Here is a 26,649-nt window from a genome sequence, read left to right as displayed (position 1 = left end):
TTTTCACGTGCCTACATGGGTTCCTACGGGTGCTCTGGTTTCGTCCCACAATCCAAAGGTACGCAGGTTACGTGGATTGGCCATGCTAAATTTTTCCTTGGTGTCCAAAGGTTAAGTGGGGTTTCGGGGATAGGGTGGGGAGAGGGTCTAGGTAGGGTGCTCTTTCAGAGGGTTAGTGCAGACTGGATGGGCCAGATGGCTATTTCTGCACTTTAAGGATTCTATGATATTGCCAGCTTGATCCTTACACCCAGTTTTAAGGTACTGGTATTTTAAAACATGAATTTGTGGGGTGAAAAACAGAAACTGACGACTAATGTGAGTATAGCATAATGTACTTGAAAAGAGGACCAAGTATATACAAAAGTATACACCAGGATAATTTCTGATTACATTAATTATATCTTCTTGCGGTCTGTTCTCTACATTGATAACCACCCCATGTTTCCCAGATTTCAATTTGTACCGCCAATGATTGAAGAGAAAAATGGCAGTACAAAGAAAAAAAGTTGAGAGTGGACAATAGGACACGCCTTTAATGTTCTCAGCTCTCAACTTTGGCATCGCTGTTCATTTAATTCCATTGGCCATTATTGTAGGGAGAAGCAATTTAGATGCAATGGTGCAGTTCCAATCAGTGTGCCGTGATAAAGGAACCTTGGAGTTCAAGTGCACAGATCTTTGAAGGTAACGGGACACATTGAGAGAGCTGTTACTAAAGTATATGGGATATTGGACAGGGTATTGGTTAGGCCACACCTGGAGTATTATGTGCAGTTTTGGCGTCCTTATGTGAGGAGGATGTTCTTGCTATGGAGGGAATTCAGCCAAGGTTTACCAGGCTGATTCCTGGGATGGCGGAACTGTCATATGAGGATAGACTAAATCGGTTAGGATTATATTCATTGAAGTTTAGAAGAGTGAGAAGGGATCTCATAGAAACAACCATGATCATGATGAAAAGCAGAGCAGGCTCGATGGGCCGAATGGCATCCTCCAGCTTCTATTTTCTATGTTTCTATGTGCCAGGACACCCAGATCCCTCTGTACCACTGAGTTCTGCAATCTCTCCATTTAAATAGTATATTGCTTTTTTAATTCTTCCCACCAAAGTGGACAAGTTTACATTTTCCACATAATACTCCATCTGCCAAATTCTCATCTACTTATTTAACCTATCCATATCCCTTTGCAGACTCTCTGCTTCCTCTTGACAACTTACTTTCATACCTATCTAGGTGTCATCAGCAAATATAGCTATCATATGTGCAGTCCCTTCCTCCAAATCATTGATGTAGATTGTAAATGATTGAGGCCCCAGCATTGAGCCCAGTGACACTCCACTAATTCCAGCTTGCCAACATGAAACAAGATTCATTTATCCACACTCTCTGCTTCCTGTTAGCTAAGTGCTCCAGTTTTCTCCCTCTGTGTACCCGAACAGGCGCTGGAATGTGGCGACTAGGGGCTTTTCACAGTAAATTCATTGCAGTGTTAATGTAAGACTACTTGTGACAATAATAAAGATTATTATCCATGCTACACCATGTTTCCTTATCTTGCGTTGTAACCTCTGGTGTGGCACCTTATGAATATTTTTTGGAAACTCAAGGACACCGCATCTGCAGGTTCCCCTTGATCTAATTTGCTTGTTACTTCTTCAAGAAACTTTAATAAATTAGTGAAACACGATTTCTCTTTCATAAATCCATGTTGACACTGACTACTTAAGCTCTCGCCTCGATCCTATCCGCATAACCCAGTAACCGCACCCCACCTTTTGGACACAAAGGGGAAAATTTTATCATGGCCAATCCACCTAACCTGCACATCTTTGGACTGTGGGAGGAAACCGGAGCACCCGGAGGAAACTCATGAGGACATGGGGAGAACGTGCAGACTCCACACAGACAGTGACCCAAGCCGGGAATCTAACCTGGGTCCCTGGTGCTGAGAAACAACCGTGCTAATCACGTGCTACCATGCCGCCCTAATAGATCATTCTGAAAAACCCTGGGCGAGTGTACAGTCAATTCTAAACTCGTGCCCCAGAGTCACCAACACAAGTGAATTAACCAATAATTCTTATATAAATACCCAAAGTCTTTGGCTCTTGGCGGCCCGCTAATTACAGTCACCAGGTTTGTAAATATAGACACAATTACTGTTTATAACAAGAAATATAATATAATATGCTGCAAATGCAACAGGTTAACTCTTAACTACTACCTAATTCCCACTTTAACATACCCCACCCTTTAAACACAAACACAAGACAAACAGAGAGGGGTGGTTTTGTGAGGGCCACGAAGAATCCAGCACGAGTTTTCAGGATACAAAGAAATAACATTTATTTACAATAACATATATATACAACAGCAGCCGCAGCAGCTTCCCTTGCTGCTCACTCCTCTCTCTCTCACCTGGTTCCAAACTGGCCAGCTCTATTTATGCAGGGAGTCTGCTAATGATTTCTCCGCCCCCCTCATTGGGGAAGCTCATACTCCCATAGGATTGTGGGATTGTCATTAGTCCCCAGCCAATGGTAAGCAGGCAGGTTATAACAGGTGGGGAAGGGGTAGAAATCATAAGTGAAAGGAAGAAAGAGTCTTTGTTTCAGATGATCGTTTTCTGCACACTTTTATTCACCGCAAGCTTGCAGATTAAAGTCTTTGGTTTGCAGCCTGTAATGATCTTCTTTGTAGATTCATTCATTCGGGTTCTCTGTAGTTTAGAAATGCATTACTCACAGCTTTTTGCAGGAGAGGCACCTAATTTCTGTTAAAACCTTCCTTTAAGTTTGAAGTTTCAGGCTTCTGTAGTTTCAGGAAAACAGCACACTCAGGACTTTTGGAGAGAGATAGCCCCCACAGCAGACTTTCTGGACTTTTCTTGCACAACCTGCAATGATTCCCCCGTAGTTCAGAAAATAGCTTTTCTGCAGAAAAACGAAGGGGAGAGGATAGCATGACTTTCTTTGGGCTGTCAAGATAAAACTGAAACTTTGAAACTCTGTAAAGCATACCAGTGGGATCAGATCAAATCACCATATGTTACCAGGCAGGGCACAGCCTTTTATCCCAATTCATTGACCACTAGCCCATCGATCAAACCAAGTCCCAACCCATCTTCTCTTTGATGCCGAAAAGTCTGCAACTCCAGTTTAAACCAGCAAGTGATCTCTCCTGTAGCTTCTTCAGCTGTGGATTCTTCCGCTTAAATTAAAGAAACAAGCTATTATGGATCAAAATAATAACAGTAAAGTAAAAGAAAGGGGGAAATAAGGAAATAAACAGGGAATAACCAAAAAGGACCCTTATAACCAGGGAAAAATCTTAAGTCAGATAGAAAAATCAGAAGAGCGAGATGGGGGAAGTAAAAAGTGTTCAAGTCCAATTTATGAGAGTTGATGCGTTGGTTTTAATATTTCAAAATACCCTAGATTCGGGAACGGTCTCAATAAATTGAAGGACAGCAAATATAACTCCATTATTCAAAAAGGGAAGGAGACAGAACATGGGAAACTACAGGCCAGTTAGCCTAACATCTCTCGTAGGGAAAATGTTAGAAGCCATTATTAAAGATATTATTACAGGGCACTTGTAAAAATTCATAGCAATCAGGCAGAGTTAACATGGTTTTGTGAATAGGGAACCATGTTTAACTAATTTATTATGCTCTTTGAAGCAGTCATATGAGCTGTGGCTAGAGGGAACTGGGGGATGTACTGTATTTCGATTTTCAAGACATCTGATAAAGTGCCAGAGCAAAGGTTATTGTGGAAAATAAAAACTCATGATGCAGGAGGTAACATAATGGCATGAAATGAAGGTTGTCTCACTAATAGCAAACAGTAGGTATAAATGGATGATTTTCTGGTTGGCAAGATGCTATGAGTGTTGTGCCACAGGGGTCAATGCTGGTGCCGCAACTTGTTACAATTGATGTAAATCACTTGGATGAATGGACTAAAGGTATGGTTGCTAAATTTGCTGATGACACAAAGATAGGTAGGAAAGTAAGTTGTCAAGATGACATAACGAAGCTACAAAGGGATATAGATAGGTGAGTGGGGCAAAGATCTGGCAAATGGAGAATGGAAATGGGTGGCACGGTAGCACAGTGGCTAGCACGGTTGCATGGTAGCACAGTGGTTAGTACTGTTGCTTCACAGTGCCAGGGTCCCAGGTTCTATTCCTGGCTTGGGTCACTGTCTGTACGGAATCTGCACATTCTCCCCGTGTCTACTTGGGTTTCCTCCAGGTGCTCCGGTTTCCTCTCACAAGTCCCGAAAGACGTGCTGTTAGGTGAATTGGACATTCTGAATTCTCCCTCAGTGAACAGGCGCCGGAATGTGGCGACTAGGGGCTTTTTACAGTCACTTCTTTGTAGTGTTAATGCAAGCCTACTTGTGACAATAAAGATTATTATTAATGAGGGGAAATGTGAATTTGTCCATTTTGGCAGGAAAAATATAAAATGAACACTTTTTAAATTGTGAGAGATTGTAGAGCTCTGAGGTGCAGAGGAATCTGGGTGTCCTAGTGCATGTATCGCAAGAGGTTAGTGTGCAGCTACAGCAAGTAATTAGGAAAGCTAATAGAATATTCTTATTTATTGCAAGTGGATTGAATGCAAAAGTAGGGAGGTTATGCTTCACTTATCCAAGGCATTGGTGAAATCACATCTGAAGTACTGTGTGCAAATATTTGTCTCCTTATTTAAAGAAGGATGCAATTGTGTTGGAAGCAGTTCAGAGAAGGTTAACTAAACTAATATCTGGAATGGGCAGGCGTGTTATGAGGAAAGGTTTCACAGGCTAGGTTTATATGCACTGGAGTTTAGAAGAGTAAGAGGCGACTTCATTGAAACATACAGGATCCTGAGGGGTCTCGACAAAGTAGATATAGAGAGGATGTTTCCTCTTGTCAGAGAATCTAGTCCTAAGGGTCACTGTTTAAAAATAAGGAGTTGCCCATTTAGGACAGAGATCAGAAGTTTTTTTCTGAGAGGGTAGTGAGTCTTTATAACTCTCTTCCTGAAAAGGTTGTGGAAGCAGAGTTTTTGAATATTTTTCATCTAATCCCTGCAGTGCAGAAGGAGGTCATTCAAGTCCATTGAGTCTGCACCAACCCTTCGAAAGAGCACCCTACCTAGGCCCAATCCCCTCCCTAGCCTTGTATCCCCACCCAACCTTTGGACGCTAAGGGGCACAAATATGGCCAATCCACCTAACCTGCACATCTTTGGACTGTGGGAAGAAACCTGAGCACCCGGAGGAAACATATGCAGGTGCGGGGAGAAACCCCACACAGTCACCCGAGGTCAGAATCAAACCCAAGTTCCTGGTGCTGCGAGGCAGCATTGCTAACCACTGTGACACCATGCCACCCCTACAAGACAGAACTAGATAGATTCTTGATAAGAAAAGTGAAAGGTTATCGGGGGTAGGTGGGATTGTGGAGTTGAAGTTACATCAGATCAGCCATGATCTTATTGAGTGGTAGAGCAGGCTCGAGGGGCTGAATGGCCTTCTCCCAATTTGTATTTTCAGAGGTAATTTCCTTACATTAGTCGCAACATTTAAATTATTTCATTGATTGTTAAACACTTTGGAGCATCCTGTGATCATGAAAGATACTGAAAAAATATATATATGCAAGTTTGTTTTTTTGTTCTTTAATACTTACACCATTACTCCAGCTATTCTGATTCATAGTAAGTTCTTGCATGACAACATTCCAGAAACAATATCAAACATTTTCTCATGACTCTTTTTCAGAAAAGCCCTTTTTGAACAATGTCAGGCTTGGAACTTAATAGCTAGTTTGTGTGCCTCCGTCGCATGTTTCTGTTGAGTGAGATGTTCTGTGTACGCCAGAAATGTGAAACATTAAGCTTTGGAGTTCCCTTGTCAACAGGAACATGATTTATCAGTACACAAGTTGGAAACACTTTTGAAAATAACCTTCAAACTGGAACTGGAATAGTTATGAGAAAGATATTTAGACATTACCTCGCTGAAAAAGATGATATATTTATCTTATCTATCCATTTCCTAAAATATCATGGATGTTTTATATTTTGATCTTTCTGATTTCCTTGACTAAACATTAGGATATAAGTAGATTGTTATTAGTTAGGTTGAATGCTGTTACTTTTCCAGATGTGAGCAGCAGATTATCACCTTAGAGGTTGATTCTATACTTGAACATAATTTAATACTGTCGATGTTTTTCATAGTGCATACTCTTCCCCCTGGAGTACAGACCTGTATGACGAGCTAATGTTTTGTAATTTGAGTCACAAATATAGTGCCTATCTACTGATGTGGTTCCTTAGCAACCAGCAAGGTAAACAGTCAGAATTTTGGAAGTTTCAGTGGAGGGAGTGCTGCATTGGTAGCTGCCATATGGATAAGATTAAACTGAGAATCCTATGACTGGCTGGAAATGTGATATTATGGGACTTTCTAACTAGGTGATCAACACAGGGAATGTGTTTATGGTTCACCTTTTTTAATGAACACAACAGTGGCTTGGTTTGAGAAGCCTCAAAGGCTGAGAATAAATTGCCAAATCTGCTAGCAATTCTTAACATGAAGTCTTTATATCTTACTTTGTATTATTTGATAACTACAATGTTCTGAGTGAAGTGATAGCTTGGAGTGGAGGTCGAGGGGATGTGTTACTTGTTCTCTTTTGGTACAAAAACAGCTGGATAGAGGGTGATTCGTGTCCAATAATGGCAGCAAACCTCAGGTTGCCAAATCAACTAGGTTGAGGTACAAATTGAGCAACCACAATTTTTTAAAATCAGGAATGGTAGAATAGTAGTCCTGTTACTGTTATTCCGCAGCTGGGGAATTTACATTCAATTCATTAAATCTGGAGTAAAAAGTTGGCATCCATTATGGTGAACATAATCTGCAGGATGCCAGAGAACTTTTATCTTGTTCACTGATTTCCTTTAGGGAAGGAAATCTGCTACAGATCCACAATGATTCTTAGCTGTCCTCTGAAATGACCTAGTAAACCACTGCCAACAAGGTGTCTCACCACCACCTTCTTGAGGGTATTAAGGGATGGGCAATAAATCCTGCCCTTGCCGGTGACTTCCACAGTGAACACATTTAAATTGGATTTTTTTCTCACATTTCTTGCTTTCTTAATAGAATGCAAGGAAAGAGCTGTTTTCCTATAATATCTCTTTCTGTTGCAATCTAAATCTTTATTGCCTGTCTCTAATTTATCAAGACTATTATGAGAGTGGATTTCTGAAGATTTTTCACCCTTATCCAGATGCCTGATCCTACATATACTTTTCCTTCCCACATGTTGAAATCAAGACTCATTGTGCTGTCTCCAGTTTATCTGATATTTAAATAGTTACTTTGGTTTAACATCTCCAACCCCTGGTTTCAGATAAATCAATTGTTTATTCATCTCCTCCAGAGCTTATCTGTGCCTAGTGGTTGCCTTTTATTATTACAATGATTCTAATTTACTGTGTGGCCCTCTGTGAGATCCAAATCTCTCAATTGTTTCCCTCGTCTTTTGGACATGCCTTTTTGCTTGATCACTTTACTGATGCGGGTATATAACTCAACAGTTTCAGTAACGCTCATTTGGGACATGCTTCAGAGTCCTACTCAGGTAATTTGCAGAGCCCAGATGGGAGCAGTACTCTGTTTCTTTGACCTGCTCTGTGTTACCTATCAACCTCATACAAGAAATATGTAGCATGTCACACATGCACACGTTTATGGGGAGAGCTCGGAAGAGTGCAGAAATGTTGTTTCTATTTGATTTCAAGCCACTAGCATGGACAGTTATAATCGCTGTGGGGACCCAACAAACCAAAAGAACCAAATTTGATGAACGACCTCGACAAAAAAAACAATGAACAAGATTTCACATTAGTAGAAGCTCCGCATTAGTAGAAGCTCCCAGTGACCCCACGTTCCAAGATCATGATGTTCACCAAACTGGCACACTCATCAGAACATTCTCATCTCTGCTTACAACATTCGATGGAGTGGACCCACCAGAAGCACCTTTATTCGATTCCTCAGTAACACCCATGTGAATCAGTTCTTTTGGAATAACCGAAGCGGTGATAGTAACCTTATTTTTCCTCATCTCCGCTCCTTGATCCAGCCTTCGTGTTCACCTTCTTTCACCTTCCTCTTCTCCTTCTAGCAGCAGCTTTCACATGGGCCTGTTTTGCCTCAGCTGAGGTTGTATGGGCTTGTTCTAAATCCCACAGTCCAGATTACGTGATCACCCAAACCCCAAACAATACCTGCCTTGCAATATAATTTGCTGCTCGGCAAGTGTTGTTGAGCCCCAGGACAGTGACAGATACAGGTGGCTGCCGCTGCTACCCCTGACCAACCTCCGGCTGTTTGCCCCCTCCACGCATGTTCCCCTGTCATCTTCAGCTGATCGGCTTGTGCTGACTGCATCTCACAGTGAAGATGCTGAATCCAAATGCTGACTCTCCATGCAAAATGCAGGCTGTCATTTGTAATTATGATACCTGCCTGATCAAAATGAAAGCCACTTCATGTCCCTTTTGATTTGGAGAGCACGAGGGAGTAAGCAATTGTTTGGGAGCAGCAAGAGGAGTAAATATGAATATTAACTATTCTTTCATCTCCCTTGAAATAAGTTAGGAATGCTCAAACATTATAAAATGTAAAACACCTGGACAGTATTTATATCAAAATTTGACAGACTAGGGACCATTTGAAGTTTCGACTATTCGAGTGCTTTTCAAAGTAAAACTAGCAAACCAAAAGGTACAATAAATGCAATTGTTTTATTCATCCAGTATTTGCCAAAAACATTTTTGCATTATTAGGTGATCTTGTTGAAGGACTGGTTGGAATATTATGATACAACCCACAGAAACGGAGATAAACTTAATAGGGATAGCCAGTTACCTCCTTGACCATGCTGTGTCAACCAATTAGATGATAGTTGATCTGTATCTTAATTCTGTTTATCTGCCTTGGTTCCATAATCCTTAGATACTTACAGCAGAGAAGGAGACTATTCAGCCCATCAAGTGCACCCCACGTAGGCCCACCACCCTATCCCTATAACCCTAGTTAGCCTGCACATCTTTAAGGAGCAATTTGCCATAGCCAATCCACCTAACCTGCACATCTTTGGACTGTGGGAGGAAACCCAAGCAGCCGGAGGAAACCCACACAGACATGGGGAGAAAGCGAAAACTCCACACAGACAGCCACCAAAGCCGAATTTAACCCAGGTCCCTGGTGCTGTGATGCGGCAGTGCTAACCACTGTGCCACCATGCACCCCTTAATCCTTACCTAACATCTATCAATCTCAGTTTTTAAGTTTTCAATTGAATTAACTTCCACAGCCTTTTGAGGAGGGAATTCCAGATTTTCAATTTCCTTTGTTTGAAGCAGTCCTTTCTGGCATCAACTCTAAACAGCCTAGTTCTGATTTTTTTCCAGCCTTGGGTAGCTGTGTGGAGTTTGCACATTGCACGTACCTGTCCAGTTTATTTTGATTTCTGTACTTGAACTTCCAAATATCTTGTCCCTTCCACAGTTTCTAATTACATGCCAATTAAAAAATACTCTGATCGATCTTTGATAGATGACCGCACACCTGCCCACATTAAACTCATCTGCCGCAGTTTTTGCCCACTCACTTAATATGTCGATATCGCTTTGCAACTTTGTCTCTTTTACACTATTTACTGTTTTACGTAACTTAGTATCATCGAGCTTGGATGTATGGTTCTATTTCGTTAAATCATTTCTAAATATTGTGAGAAGTTGAGGCCCCACTGTAGATCCACAGGGAGCCGGGAGGGCACAACTTGTCAGATCCTACCAATTTGAGTAACCCAACTTGCTGTTACCTTCCTCCTGACCATTGCCCTCCCGTGTAAATGGTTACCTCCAATTCCTCATTTTTATTAGCAGTTCTTGCGGGAAAATAATTGATGCCATTTGTAAATCAATAGACACTCCATTGTCTCTCACTTTAGTTACCTCATCAAAAGATTCTCGTAGATTTTGTTTGAGCCCACTTACCTTTTACAAAATTCATGCTACCTCTCTGATTAGTTTATACTTGTTCTAGTGCTGAGTCCCTCTGCACCGAATTACAGATTTTAGTAATATCACAATAACAAAGCGAGACTGATTACCGATTTACCTCTCCTATCCTTCTTAATTAATGCAGTAGCATTGACAATATTCCAGTCCATGAGAACAATCAAGTGAGTTTTGAAAGATCATGCTTTCGGGCAATTTCCTCATTTTTTTTAATACCTTGGGGTGGAAAACAGCCAGACCTTGGATGGAGATTTATTTATTTTGAGTCCTGTTATTTTCTTCATTCCCATTTTGTTTATGTTTATATTAAATCTTATAAGTTACTCTACTTGATTTAGTTCTAATTTTCCTTATATCTCTAGTAATTTACCCTTTTCCTCTACAGTAAAGACTGATACAAAATATGTATTCATCAAGTTGCCAATTAATCATCATTTGTTTACTGTATATTTTCTATCTGTCTTCATGTCATGTAAGAAGCACTAAAGTCGCAAAAGTGATTGAATAGTTGAGTGAAAACGTCAGCAATTGATATTTAAAATTGTTCAAGTGAGTCGTCAGACTTTGTCTATTCCTTCAAAGTATATGAACTGTATTAGAAAAAATTAATTAGGGTTCATAAAAGGGGGAAGTGGGCTATTGTAAAATTTGGTGCATGTCCCCAATGGTCATATTTGGTTAACTGGTAATAAGTGTCAGAAGAGATTGTCCAATGCCATTGCTAAAATGTCAGATGGCATCACTAAGCATAGGTTGCTAGATCTTAGGATGTAAAGATAGAAGTATATAATACTGATCCTAGGAGATAATGAATCTGTGTTGACCCACACCGCGGGGAATTGTGCAAATCCTGTAGCTATATTCCAAAAGGCTATCCAGGTACTTGGTAATGGGGAACAGTATCTAGCTTGAGGCATCTGAGCCATGAGAAGTTGAAGAAGAGATGTGCAAGATTCTTCTTCAAGGTTTGGTACAGAAAAATTGAACCTCAATTTGTTTACAAATACTACAAGTAGCAAACCAGAGAACATGCATTCAAGCTTAGAAAGAGGGAAACTGTAAAGGCCATTTAAATTGAACAATTTTACACCAAGGATGGTGCATGTATGGAAATATTTAAAAAGAATGGACAAATGATTTAAATACTTTGGTGATTGCGACCCATCAGTTTTGGACCTGTCAGAGGGATTGTGTAGTCTTTCTGGTTCTCGTACTTTCCTGTATTCATAATTACTGTAGGTAAATACAGCTGACAATTTGTGAACCAAGATAATAATAACCTTGTATTGTCACAAGTATGAAGTAACTGTGAAAAGCCTCTAGTCGCCACATTCAAAGCCTGATCGGATAAGCTGGTATGGGAATTGAACCCGCGCTGCTGGCCTTGTTCTGCATCACAAACCAGCTGTCTAGCCCACTGAGCTAAACCAGCTAAGCCCAACATCAGTGCATGAAATTAATGACCAGTTAATATTTTTAATTTGTTGGTCAAAGGAGAAATGTTGGTTGGGACACCATTATATTCCCCTACTCTTCTTCGAATACTGCCATGCAATCTGTTACATCTGCCTGAGAGGGCATGCAGCCTCGATTGTTGCTGCTGCTGGAAAAGAAAATATCGTACGGTAGGTAACACATGATGATGATAAAATTGTTGCTATAAATTTCAATGAATGTGTTCTGCATAGTTAGAATGTCTTGCACATGGAGCTGCCCAGAATCTGATTGTTTTAGTGGCCTCTGGCCATGAATGCCATGGATGAAAGTGCACCTTTGAGAGTGAACTGAACTGAGGACTTAATAAGACATTGGACCACAGACTATTAGTTTACAAGATATACACAGCTCGTCAAAAAATAGTGACACTTCTCTGTTATTGTGGTAAATTTCAGAGGTATGTGGGGAAACATGTGAAATAAGCTGGAGCTGCACCCCCCCTCCCCCCCACTGCTGATTCAATAAAGTATATTTTTCCTGTCAGTGCAACTCTGTGAAGTAGAACTACACAGTGACTAATAGAACTAAACTCAGTGACTAACCCTTCTTTTCTCTTGATTTATATGCCATAAGCAGTAACTCTCCTGTTGTGTTGCCCATAGTGAGTTGCAGGATAGAGTGTAAATTTAGTATATATAATAACAAGAAAAGCAGGAAGTGTGACTTTACTATCTATAGGAGCAGGAAAAGCAGGATTCATAAGCAAGGGTTTGGAGAATAGTTGTTGTGCTTAATGGAAATGAAGTGCTTGTTTTTGGATTAACCGGAATTAAGTTAGTTACAAAAACATAATATTTTGTGCTGCAAGCCCATTTAAGTGTGTTGCACATTTAACTTTTAATGTAGATTAATCAATAGATGGTAATTACTTTACTGGTATAGAAGAAAACTTGCTTTTTATTCTAAAGATTTTCTAAGTACTCAACAATGAATAGGTTGCCCCTGAAATGCAGTCCCTGTTAAGTCGGCAAACCTAGCAGCCTATTTGTATGCCACAAGCAAATGAGCTGCAAATAATGGCCTGCTAATCAAGTTTTGGCACATTGGTTGAAGGCAGGTAAAGAATAAATGCCTTGCTATTTTTCAAATTGTACCAAATGATCTTTTACATCCATCTGAACAGGTCAATATCTTATCCAAAACAGAACATTTACAAGAATATAGCGCTCCTCATTATAACATTGAAGTGTTTTCCCAGATGTTATGATTAGGCCCTTGAGTGGTACTTAAACCCACAAGATTGTGAGTCAAGGTAAGGGTGCCAGTAACTGAACCAAGCCGAAACTTAATGATCAATATCTTTTTGGTACTCGATATATGCAGGAGCAACTTTTGTAAGTCTAGGTTTCTCAACAGTTGTTTGGTTCTCAACAGTTTGAATTTCCTCTGCATGTTTCTATATCTTATCCTAATAGCAATTTAATAGGTTTACCAATAATTACAAAGTTCATATTATCAATCCTGCAGTAATCAATCAGAATGAATGCAACTGAAAACCATTCTTAAAGCCTGGCTTTACATACAAGAGGTTGCAAAAGGTCTACAATATCCAGAAGAAACTGCAACAGGTTGACATGGTTCAGTGTGCAGTTTGCTAATTAAAGACAGTGCATTGGGGTATTCTACAAAATGTGAGTGAGGATGTGGTTGCTAAGCTTCAATTTGAAGCTCAGGTTGAAATTCTGTTTAAGTGTTGTTCGAAGTCGGGGGGGAAAGAAAGCTGCTCAGACAGAAACATTTAGCTCCAAAGAAATGCTATGCTTTGATACAACAAGTGACCTGTGAATTTCTATTGGCAGAAACCCAACCAGACCTATAAATATGAAGGAACTTCCAAAGAAACAGAAAGCCAACCCATGGAGGTGGGCAATACTAATGTTAGATTCTTGTAAATTGTAGAGCCTTAGAGCCTGGTGAATCATGCAAATCATATTATTTTTAAAGTGACAAAGGTCAGCGGTCGCAGAGAATAAGTTGAAGCTTTCTGCAGTTGTTGAAATCTGCCTGCGCTAATTTAATTTGATATAGTACAGTTCATGGTGGAGAATGATAAGGAAGAGGTCATGTGCAAAACTTGTCTGTATGAGTTACATCAGGCTTATGAGGAAATCACTGAAAGACATGCCCCATGACCTGTCATTCCTTCCTCCCTGCAGGGATTAATAAAATGATAACTACTGAAATGACTTGATTGATGGATTTTTCACAAGCTGCACTCATAGTCGTAAGACTCCCTGTTACTACTAAACAGGTCCTGTTCCATCTTCAGAATACAAAATTTTGCTATACTATTTACAGCATATAGAAGTTATGGAGTCATGTGCAGTATGCAGGGTAAAGATCTTGAACTGCTTAATCTGTGCTAATGATGTTCAGCACTTGGCTTTCTTGGCCAGCGTAATGAAGACTCAAGGACTGAACATGAAACCTGACTGTTGATATTTATAGTTCAGATGAAGTATCTGACACAATAGCAGGCTGGGAATTGACTTGTGCCCAATATATTGAATTCCCACAATCCCTGTTTTTCAAAAATATGTAGAAATTTAACATGTGGCCTTTAGTAAATCAAGATGAGAATTGTGATTTGAGTTGTGTTTGTTCTGCAAATGTAGCTGGTCTTTTGCTACTCCAGTGAGCAGTTGAGTTTTTCCTTGATCTTAGTTTCAGACTAGTTCGGCACAACATCGTGGGCCAAAGGGTCTGTACTGTGCTGTACAGTTCTATGTTATAACATCTAATAATTGCATTTCAATGGGGATGAGAATGTCCTGTTGCATTTCATTGGATAAAAACGTTGATATCCTCACAGGTCAAAGTTTAGATTTCTGAATTTAAACAGTGATATTGTTTCTGAATAATTTTGTCAAGTTTGAGAATTAGACGAATTAAATGATTATGGAATGAAATCTGATTCCACAATTGTTTTATTATTCATTTACTTTACTGAAGATGGCCCACGGCATGGTGTATGGGTTGTGGATTTAAACAGCCTAAATAGAATTTCAAATCCGGCAAGCAATTAAAAAAACTTGGTTTCACTTGTCTTGACCTTACTACCATTGTGTTTGAGCTATAACATCACGGGTATAATAACCTACAGCAAAATGTTTTATTCATTCTTTTCATTGAGAAACAGTAAATAAGTATCTCAGTAATTTATTGGAAATAAATTCAAAAGATCCAATTTTTGTAAAGGACCTGGCACTTTACTGTGATCATGTAAAAGGTCACTGGAGTAGTAAGGTCTTCACTGAACATGCAATTTCTCATCTACTGTTGGGTAATTGAAGTTCATGCATCATATTATTATATAAATAAGCACCTAATTGTGACTTTTATCTTTTGGCTAGGATTTATCTGGATCCATTGATGACTTGCCAACGGGGACAGAAGGTACACTAAGTTCTGGAGTTAGTGCTTCAGGATCCTCAAGTGGTCAAGGAGAACAGAGTAATCCTGCACAATCTCCCTTCTCCCCTCATGCTTCCCCTCACCTCACTGGTATCCGGGGTCCTTCCCCGTCCCCTGTTGGTTCTCCTGTTGGAAGCAACCAGTCCAGGTCTGGACCCACTCTCCCCAGCAGGTGTACCAGGTAACTTTATATTTCCTTTGGGTAAATGGTCTACAATGATAGAATCTTATTACACAGAAACAGGCCATTTGGCTCATTAAGTTTGTGCATTGTTTTTCTCCACATGATCCACCCACCTAGTTCAATCTCACTCTCCTGCTTGTTTTCATATTTCTCTTTTTCATACAGCTATCTAAATTCTCTTTCAAAGAATGTCTGGACTGTTTTCCAGCAACCGTTTCTTTCAAAACAAAATTACACAATCTTGACATATTCCAAGTAAATTTTTAAACTTAAATCCATTTTTATGAATATCTTAATTTTGTGCCATTTCTTCACCAGTTTACCAACTAGGGGACATGTTATATCTCTGTTAACGTTATAATAATTCTGTATAATCTTGAAGACATACATCAGACCACTCAACTTTTTCACCTGTACCAAAAAAACTTCCCGACTCTCTCCTCTAGCTCAAAATCATCCAAGTAAAATCCGAGGTAAATGCACAGTGTACAATTTCTTTTGCATCCTTCCTGTATGGAATGCACAAAACTGTATACAATGCTCCCAAACCGCAGCATGATTGATGTGTCGATATTACTTCCTTCCTATTGCATTCAGGTGCCTCTAAATAAAACGCCAAAGATTGTTGTTTTCCCAATACCTTATCTGCTTATGCTACCACCTTTAATGATCTGTACACCAAGAACCCCTCTGCTCCCCCACCCTGTGTTTTCTTTTTTCTTAGTCTTACTTCTAAAAATGCATCCATTCAGTTTTTAATGCCTGTTTTTATAGTTATAAGTTTTCCTGCCGTCTGTTTTTACAATGTGCTTGATGTTCTCACAGAAATGTTAGTGATTTAATTCATGCCAAATTAGACTGCATTTAGTGCTTTAAAGGTAGAAATCTTTTACTGGAGTCTTGAGAATTTATTACAAAATCATACTTAACACTCAAAAAAGCATATGATTTTTCCAAAATGATAAATTTATTGAACCTTAAAAATATTAGTGCAGATTCTATTTGATATTTATTGCAGCATTTTTTAACAAACCGAATAATTTGAAACGCTGGACCTTAATACGCATTTATCTTTTACATGACACCCTGAGACCAAATGTCATTAGCTGCCTTTTTCTGTTTTGTTTTAACTTTGATTTTCTTTGTCTTCCTTTGTCTACCTTTTTCTTTCAAAGGAATATGCCTAGTTGGGTGTGACGTATCTCTGCTCTGAATTCCTTCCATTGATCTAATACTGTTTGTCCTTACTTAACCTGTACAAGGTCACTTCTTAAATCACTGTAGCTGTTCCTATTTAACTATTTTATTTTGATATTTTCTGGTCTCCTTCTATAATACTCCAAACTGAATATGTTATGGCTACTGTTAATTAGATGAACTACTGTAACACATTCCATTGACCCTACTTCATTCAGAAGACCAGATTCAACACTACCTACTTCCCAGCACCATCCTCCACTTTCTTTGAAGGTCACTCGGGATTAAGAATGATTTGCATCCAATTTAGTTCAATGCATTCTGAGATGGCTGATAAATCTGCAGATTCTGTCACGTGCAAGGCAAAGTGGTGCTTAAAGGGCTGGGTAAATGGGTTGATCGGAGGTTTGTGCACTCCTTCCAACAACCTCAACTTCACCACTGCACGATCTTGACAAAGTCAGTCACAAGCCAGGGTCTCCCATGAGTCAAAGGGTTTGTTTGACCTCTTCGAGCATGCTTTGAAGATTCCCTTAAAGTCTTTCTACTATCCTCCAGGAAAGTTCCCTACCACAACTGTGTTCTGAGTAGAGCAGTTGCTTCAGGAGTCTGGTGTCAAGATTCCATACACTTCGCTAACTAATCTTTCAATATGTCCTGCCACCTTCAAAGATCAATGTACATGAATCCCCAGTCCCTTGTCCATTCACACTCTTTAGAAACAGTGCCGTTAAGGCTGCATAGCCTCTTCTCATCCCTTCTATCAAAATGCATCACCTTATACTTCTCTATTAAATTGCATCTGCCACTTTCTGTTCGCCTGTCTCTTGCCCGTTGCAATCAGTTTTGTAGCTGTTTGCTACACCTCTAAGTTTGGCATCATTGGAAGACTTTGAAATTATACTCTGTATTCTAATACACAGGTCATTTATAAATAAATCAAAACCGAGATTCTTGGAGAACACCACTGTCTTCTATCCTCCAGTCTGAAAAATGACCATTTACTATGACTTGCTGCTTTTTGTCCTCAAGACACTGAACTCTAAAAACTCTAAGACACTCGGAATCTGACCTTCAAGCTTTAAGAGGCAAATCTTTAAAAACTAACTTCCAAAAGATCGTGGTACTAAAATATATTTTTTAAATTAATTAAAAGCACTGCAATAGCACAAGGAAACTACCATCAAGAGAATTATCAACAACAGTGAAAAGTGCCACATCTCTTTTTTTTCAAAATCAATGTCAACCCTAAGGGAGGGAAGTTCTCATTAAAGCATGACTTGACATTTATAGGTTTGAAAGTCTGCGTTTTTATTTGTAATGGAGCGGGTGCATGTCGCTGGCAAGGGCAACATTTGTTGAGAGGGTGGTGATGAGATGCTTTCTTGAACCACTGCAGTTTATCTGGTGTAGGTTCACCTAAAAGAGAGTTATAAAGGGAGGTTCCAGGATTTTGATCAAGTGACATTGAAGGAATGGCTAAATAGTTCCAAGTCAGGGTGGTGTATGATTTGGAGGTGAGGTTGTAGGTGGTCTCATTTGTCAACTGTCTGTGCCCTTCCAGGTGGTGGAGATGGCACAGGTTTGGAAGATGCTGTTGAAGGAGAGGCTTTTTAAGTTGCTATAGTGCATGATGTACATTTTACACACTGCTGCCACTCTGTGCAAGGGGTGGAGGGAATAAACATTTAAAATGGTGGATGAGGAGCAAATCCTAGATAATGTCAAGCTTCTTGAGTTTTGTTGGAGTTCTGTTCATTCAGACAAGTGGGGAATATTCCCTCACACTCCTGACATGAGCCTGTGGGTAGTGGATCAATGACAGCTTCTTCCCCGCTGTTACTAGACATCTGAATGACCCTCTTTTGGAATGAACTGATCTCTACACACATCTTCATCTGAGGGAAGTCAGTGAGGCTCCATATACAAAGAAAGCTGGCTATGTTTCTCATTTGTACAAGGGCAACAGGCGGAGCTAGCATAGAGTTTGTTTGGATCGGGCCATCCCGACAATGCAGAGTGCCATTGATTGCACATATCACTTTGCAGGTATTACATGTCAACCCTGGGATGTTCTGCAAACTGAAAGGGGCTTCACTCCTTTAAATCCAGTTAATGTGTGACCATACACAACAAATTATGCAGGTCAGTGCAAGGTATCCTGGCAGCAGTCACGATGCCTTAATTCTGCGCCAGTCCACTGTGCCATCTGCATTTGAGCAACTGCAGCAGTATGTGCCAACTTGGGTGACGAGGCAGCTCATTGACCACATGGTTGTTGATTTTTGTTGATGGTTGACAATGTACACACGTGGGGCTGCATGCGTACAATGAAATGTGATGGAGCAGACTGTTGGCAGGCGGAAACAACATTTCAACTGGCTTTGCCCCTCTGATGGAGCCCTGTAATACTGGCAGAGAGGGTAACAAGATTCCTGGTGGTCTGCATCCTGCATAACCTCAGCACCATGAGGGCATAGTCATTGCCACCAGCGAGACCGCAAACAGCTCGTTTGGAGGCCAGGTTGCTGGACTTCTTTTGCACCCTGCAAAATACATTTGGACACTGGTATCTGCAGCTATCAGACAGCATACAGAACTTTCATGACAGAAGCCTAAATTTCCACTGCAACATCTATGCATTCGGTGGCTTCTTTTTATGCTGCGCTGGAAACCGAGCCTTCAGATGCTGCATCATGTTTGAGTCCACAAGTGTGCAAGTTGAGGTGGCTGCCACTCCCATGCTGAAAAGTATGTACTTCACGCTCTGTGAGAATCTCGGTACAAAGTTGGTTTCTAGTCTCCCACCGGACTCCCTCTGTGCTCCTTGACACTGAATGCCTGCTTTCTCATAGAGTCATAGAGGGTTACAGCATGGAAACAGGACCTTCGACCCAACTTGTCCATGATTTTTACTCTAAGTTTTTTTTTAAATCCCGCACCTACAACATTAGTTTGAACTGCCAGGAAGCAGCAGCTTGAGAGGACACAGGGGCACCATAATTTGAGCAAGGGGCAGGAGTGGCGAACAAGCAGGTCGGCAGACCTACAAGGCGACGGGTCCCCCAGCCTACCCCGAAGAGGGAGACCGACGACCCAAAAGACGACAACCCCCCCCGACCTAAATGCAATGAAAGACTACATCAAGGCTGAGAAAAGGTGACAGTCAAGGTGGTGGAGTGCGCTTGCGTCGTGCAGACGGCACAGGACGACGTGGGGAGGAAACTGGAAGCTCAGGGGAGCACGATACAAGAGCTGGAAAACTCATCAACTGATCATGGTGATCAAATCGTGCCCTGGAGGCCAAGATCAAAGGCTGGTGGCGATCCAGAGGAGCCTGAAAGAGAAAGTTGAGGGCCAAGAGAATCTGTCGAGGAGGCAGAACATTCGGATAGTGGACCTGCCAGAGGGGATCGAGGGCAGGGACCCAACCGACTATGTCCAGCCAATGCTGGACAACCTGTTTGGGAGGGACAGCTTGAAATGAAATGAAAAATGAAAATTGCTTATTGTCACGAGTAGGGCTTCAATGAAGTTACTGTGAAAAGCCCCTAGTCGCCACATTCCAGCGCCTGTTCGGGGAGGCTGGTACGTGAATCGAACCATGCTGATGGCTTGCCTGGTCTGCTTTAAAAGCCAGCGATTTAGCCCAGTGTGCTAAACCAGCCCCTCAAAATCCCCAACTGCCGGAGAACGACCGGGTTCACAGGTCCCTCCGCCAATGCCCAGAGCCGGAGAGCAGCCGAGGTTGATAATGGCCAAGCTGCACAAATACTAGGACCGAGAAGGATCCTTCGTTGGGCTCGACAGATGAAGATGTGCAACTGAGCGGGACATAACATAAGAGTCTGCCAGGACATTGAGGCAGACATGGCAAAGCGCAGGTTCGAATTTAACTATGCAAGGCCGGGCCCTATACAAGAGAAGGGTCAGATTCGGGATGTTAGTCCAGCCAGCTCTGGGTACGTACATGGGCAAAGAGCATTATTTTTACTGCCCCCGCAGAAGGAAAACCTACCTGACCACCTCCTCACCAACCCTGCCTGTTGCAAGTGCATCTGTCCTGGCTATCGGTGGGAAGGATTACTGCACAATCCTTGTGGAGATAAGTCCCATCTTCATATTAGGGATACCTTCCATTATGTTGTGTGGGCACTACCACTGTGTCCAATTGGGAGATTCCGAACTGATCTAGCCATTTAAGACTGCGCAACCATGAGGCGCTGTGGGCCATCAACAGAAGCAGAATTGTACTCGACCACAATCTGTAACCTCATGGCCCAGCATGTATCCCATTACCACCAAGCCAGGGGATCAGCCGTGGATCAATGAAGAGTGCAGGAGGGAATGCCAGAAGTAGCATGAGGCACATCTAAAAATGAGATGTTAACCTGGTGAAGCTGCAATAAAGGACTAGTAGCTTGCCAAACAGCAGAGGCAGCATGGAATAGATATAGTTAAGCAATCCCATAGCCAATGGATCAGAACTGAGCTTTGCAGTTTAGCCACACCCAGCCATGAATAGTGGTGGACAATTAAACAACTTCTTGGGGGAGGAGGCTTCATAACTACCTCCATCCTCAATGATGGAGGTACCCAGCACATAAAAGAGAAAGCTGAAGCATTTGCAATAATCTTCAGCCAGATGTTCTGAGTGGTTGATCCATCTAGGCTTGCTCCGGAGGCCCCCCAACATCACAGATGTCCGTCATAAGACAATTCAGATCACTCCACGTGATATCAAGAAATGGCTGAAGGCAGCGGCTGATAGGGGATCAGGGTTTCTGGAGAGAAGGAAAGAGAATGGGGATGAGAAAATATCAGCCATGATTGAATGGCGGAGCAGACTCGATGGGCCAAGTGGCCTAATTCTGCTCCTATGTCTTATGGTCTTATAGAGGAGATTTTGGAGATTTATGGAAAATATGAGATTCCAGAGCCGAGGCTATTGGTGAGGAGGAAGGCGGTACAGGTGAAGTTTGATCTCCTGTCCACGGGGAAGGTATTCGACAGTTTGAGGTGAGCTTGGGGGGTTGTGTACAGTATGGTGAGAGGCCAGTCAATTGCTGGCGGGCCAGCTCCGTCGGCAGGCAGCAGCGAGGGAGATCGGGGGATGGAATGGATGGGGTGATGGTGGCGCCAAAGCAGTGGATAAGGTGTTTGAGGGTTTTTATAGGGGCCTGAATAATTCGGAGCCATCAGAGGATGAGTCGGAGATGAGGGAGTTTCTGGAGTGGCCAGAGATGGGAGAGGAGGAGAGGGCCCGATTGGAGGAACCAGTAACTTCATTGCAATGTAACCCTACTTGTGACAATAAAGATTATTATTATAAGTGCAGGCAGCGATAGGGAAGATGCAGTCGGGCAAGGCACTGGGGCCGGATGGGTTCCCGGTGGAGTTTTATAAGAAGTTTACGGGTAAGTTGGTGCCGCTGATGGTGGAAATGTTTGAGGATGCGATGGTAAAGGGAGAGTTGCCGGAGACATTGAGGCAGGCATCAATTTCATTGTTACTTAAAAAGGAGAAGGATCCGGTGGAGGTGGGTTGTATCGGCGCATTTCTCTACTTAACTTGGATGCTATGATGCTGGCGAAGGTCTTGCGGTGAAGCTGGAGGGGTGTCTTCGGAAGGTGTGGGGGCGGATCAGACCGGATTTCGTCAAGGGCAGGCAGTTGTCGTAGAAACATGCAGTGGCTGCTGAATGTGGTGCTTTCACCGGCAGAGGGAAGGGAGTTAGAGGTGGTGGTGGCATTAGATGCAAAGAAGGCAGTTGACAGAATGGAATTATTTGTATGCTGTGCTGCAGAAGTTTGAATTGGGTTCGAAATTTGTGGCTTGGGTGAAAATTGTTAAACAAGGATTCAACAGCATGTATGCTGACAAATGACACAAATTTGAAAGTACTTGCCAGTATTCCAAGGAATGAGGCAGGGATGCCCATGTTACCATTTCTGTTTACGTTGGCGGTTGAGCCCTTAGCTATTGCACTGAGAGGTTCGGACCTATGGAGGGGGATAGTGAATGGTGGGGTGGAGCATAGGGTGTCTCTGTACTCAGATGATCTGCTGCTGTACATTTCAGACTGGGGCTCATCAGTGGGGGACATAATGGGGTTGCTAGGAAAATTTGGGGCGTTTTTGGGGTATAAATTGAATTTAGGAAAGAGTGAGTATTTTATGGTGTCTTCCCCAGGTGCAAGGTGGGAGTGGAGGGGTTGCCATTTCGGGTAGCGACAACTCACTTTAGGTGTTTGGGGTACAAGTGGCGCGGGACTGGGCACACCTTCGGAAGCTAAATTCAGGGCCTGATGGGGAGGTTTTGGGAAGGTAGGACAGTCTCCCTTTGTCATTGGCTGGCTGGGTGCAGGTAGTCAAAATGAATTTGTTGCACTATTACTAGGCAGCAAATGCAGAGAAGGTGTAGGGCTGGAGTAAGAAGATGGAGGCTCTGTTGGTTCAGATGAAGGCATGTTCTCGTAAAGGGTCGCTATCCTTCTCCCCGGGGAGGTGTTCGGTTAATCCTGTAGTGGTAGCCATGCTGAAGAATTGGGGAAATTTTGGCAGCACTTCAAGTTGAAGCCAGGGTCGAGGGTGATGCCGATAAGAGGGAATCACGGGTTTGAGCCAGAGAGGATGGATGGGAAGTTCCGTGAATGGAAGGAGAAAGGAGGTAAAATAAATGAAGGATTTATATCTGGACGGGCGATTTGCAAGTTTGGAGGAGCTGTGGGTGAGGTATGGGCTCCAGTGTGAGGAGGGCTTCAGGTGTATCCAGGTGAGGAATTTTGCAAGAACGGTTTTCCCGAGCTTCCTGTTGGCACCATCCTCGAGGTGCTGTCGGTTGTTGGGGGGTTGGAGGGTGGGGTCGTCTCAGCGATCTACAGCAGGATTATGGAAGAGGATAAGGAGTCCATGGAAGGGATTAAGGGCAAGTGGGAGGAAGAGTTGGATGGGGATGGATGAAGGATTATGGTGAAGTGCTGCGAAGGGTCAATGCCTGTACTTCGGCCAAATCCAAATGCAGGAAGACCTGATAATGTCCAAGTTAGGGCTGACTTGTGGAAAGTAACATTCATAAGATATAGGTGAATAATTAGGCCATTCGGCCCATCAAATCAGTTCTGCCATTTGATCATGGCTGATGCGTCCCACATCCCCATTCTCCTGCCTTCTCCCCGTAAACCCTGATCTTCATCTTGGTCAAAAAATTCCCTTATTGATCATGAGCACCATATTTGTTGCTTGGGGTGCTGTTACCTAGAGTGCCACAGACCAAGTGCTAGATGGTGAATCAGCCAGAGGTCTTAGAACACATGAACTCGAAGCAGGAGTAGGCAATTTAGCCTCTCGAGCCTGTTTCACAGTTCAATTGCCCGTAGTGTCCTAATAAAAGTAAGGCTAGGGGGGGGGGGGGGGGGGGGGGGGGGGGGGGGGGGGGGGGGGGGGGGGGGGGGGGGGGGGGGGGGGGCCTGTGTTGGGTTACGGGTATAGGGTGGATACGTGGGTTGAGCTAGGGTGATTCTAGGCTCGGCACAACATGAGGGCCGAATGGCCTGTGTCTGTTGCTGTACTGTTCTATGTTCTAAATACACCGCCTCATGGCTGATCTATCCGGCTCTTAACTCCACCGTCCTGCCTGTTTTCCATAAACCGTTTCACCCACTACCAATTAAAAAGTCTCTAACTCCTCCTTAAATTTACTCACTGTCCCAAAATCCGCCGCACTTTAGGGTAGCGAATTCCACAGATTTACAACCCTTTGAAGAAGTAGTTTCTCCTCAACTCTGTTTTAAATTTGCTACCTCTTATCCTAAGACTGTGCCATCTCGTTCTAGAATCCCCTATAAGAGAAAGCATCCACTCCATGTCTACTTTATCAATACCTTTTATCATCTTGTATATCTCAATTTGATCTTCCCTCATTCTTCCAAAATCTAGAGAGTTTAGGCCTAACTGTTCAATCTCTCCTCATTCGACAACCCCTCATCTCTGGAATCAACCTAGTGAACCACCTCTAAACTGCCTCTAATGCCACGAGATCCTTCCTCAAATAAGGGACCAAAACTGTGCACAATAGTAAAGGTGTGATTTTGCCAATGCCTTGTATAGTTCCAACAACATGTCCCAATCTTTATACTCTATTCCGTTAGCTATAAATGGCAACAATCCATTTGATTTCTTTATTATCTGCTGCATCTGCATGCTAGTTTTCTGTGACTCATGTATGAGGACCCCCCAGATCCCTTGCAACGGAACACCCCGAAATCTCTTCCCCATTTAGATAGTAAGTTGCCTTTCCATTGTTCCGACAAAATGCATGACTTCACACTTATCCATGTTTTTATTTTTATTTTTTTTTAAATTTAGAGTACCCAATTATTTTTTCCAATTAAGGGGCAATTTAGCGTGGCCAATCCACTACCCTGCACATCTTTGGGTTGTGGGGGCGAAACCCACGCAGACACGGGGTGAATGTGCAAACTCCACACGGATCAGTGACCCAAGGCCGGGATTCGAACCCGGGTCCTCAGCGCCGTAGGCAGCAATGCTAACCACTGTGCCACCGTGCCGTCACACTTATCCATGTTAAACTCCATCTGTCACATTTTGGCTCACTCTTCTAACCTTTCTATATTGTAAGGTTCTTATTTCCGCGTTGCAACTTACTGTCCCATCTATTTTTGTGCCGCTCCACGCAAGTGCCGGGCAGTGTCATCTCAAACAAGAGAGAATCTAACCATTGCCCTTGACATTCACCGGCATTACCATAGCTGAACCCCCCATTATCAGCATCCTGAGGGTTGTCATTGACCAGATACTGAACTGGATTAGCCATTAAGCACTGTGGCAACAAGAGCAGGTCATAGCAGACAGATTGGGCAGCACGGTAGCATGGTGGTTAGCATAAATGCTTCACAGCTCCAGGGTCCCAGGTTCGAATCCCGGCTGGGTCACTGTCGGTGTGGAGTCTGCACGTCCTCCCCGTGTGTGCGTGGGTTTCCTCTGGGTGCTCCGGTTTCCTCCCACAGTCCAAAGATGTGCGGGTTAGTGGATTGGCCATGCTAAATTTGCCCGTAGTGTCCTAAAAAGTAAGGTTAAGGGGGGTTGGGTTACGGGGTATAGGGTGGATATGTGGGTTTGAGTAGGGTGATCATTGCTCGGCACAACATCGAGGGCCGAAGGGCCTGTTCTGTGCTGTACTGTTCTATAGGCTAGGAATCCTGCGGCGAGTAACTCATCTCCTGACTCCCCTACATCTGTCCACCATCTACAAGGCACAAGTCAGGAGTCTGATGGAATGCTCCCCGCTTGCCTGGATGAGTGGAGCTCCAACAAAGCTCAAGAGGTTCGACACTATCCAGGACAAAGCAGGCCACTTGATTGGCACCCCATCCGCAAATAATCACTCCCTCCCCACCAATGCTCAGTGTCAGCTGTACCATCTACAAGATTCACTGCAGAAACTCACCAAGGCTCCTTAGACATCACCTTCCAAACCCACTCCTGGGAACACCACACCTGGAAGTTCTCCTCAAAGCCTCTCAATATCCTGACTTGAAAATATATTGCCATTCCTTCACTGTCGCTCCTGATTTGATTCATTGTCATGTGTACCGAGGTACAGTGAAAAATATTGACTGCGTACAGTCCAGACAGATCGTTCCATGCATGAATAAACATAGGACCTACATAAATACACAATGTAAATACATAGACACAGGCATCAGGTGAAGCAAACAGAGTGTAGTACTACTCTGTAGAGAAGATGTGCGCAGAAATCAGTTCATTACACAAGAGGGTCATTCAGAAGTCTGGTAACAACGGGGAAGAAACTGTCATTGAACCTGTTTGTGGGTGTTCTCAGATTTTTGTACCTCCTGCCCGTTGGAAGAGGTTAGAAGCGAGAATAAGCAGGGTGGGAGGAATCTTTGATTATGCTGTCCCCTTTCCCAAGGCAGCGGGAGGTGTAGACAGAGTCAATGGATGTAAGGCGGTTTTGCGTGATGGACTGGGCTGTGTTCACGAATCTCTGTAGTTTCTTACGGTCTTGGGCCGAGCAGTTGCCAGACCAGGCTGTGATACAACCAGATAGGATGCTTCCTATGGTGCATCTGTAAAATTGGTAAGAATCAATGTGGACATGCCAAATTTCCTTAGGTTCCTGAGGAAGTATAGGTGCTGTTGTGCTTTCTTGGTCTTATTGTTGACGTGGGTGGACCAGGACAGATTGTTGGTGATGTGCACATCTTGGAA

At 42.6% G+C, this 26,649-nt stretch overlaps 1 protein-coding gene across 1 annotated transcript in view; it reads left to right on the top strand.

Annotated features, from left to right (window-relative positions):
* arid1b (AT rich interactive domain 1B (SWI1-like)) overlaps positions 1-26,649 on the top strand; it is a 633,019-nt gene that overhangs the window by 401,855 nt on the left and 204,515 nt on the right. Inside the window, exon 5 of the mRNA XM_038808360.1 lies at positions 14,955-15,187. Within this exon, the coding sequence (XP_038664288.1) occupies positions 14,955-15,187 (233 nt within the window). The remainder of the gene's footprint in view (positions 1-14,954; positions 15,188-26,649) is intronic.

Source organism: Scyliorhinus canicula, chromosome 1 (assembly GCF_902713615.1).
Source record: "Scyliorhinus canicula chromosome 1, sScyCan1.1, whole genome shotgun sequence".
In the NCBI taxonomy this organism is placed as follows: Eukaryota; Metazoa; Chordata; class Chondrichthyes; order Carcharhiniformes; family Scyliorhinidae; genus Scyliorhinus; species Scyliorhinus canicula.
Note: the sequence above shows the minus strand (reverse complement) of the source record. Positions and strands in the feature narration are given on the sequence as shown.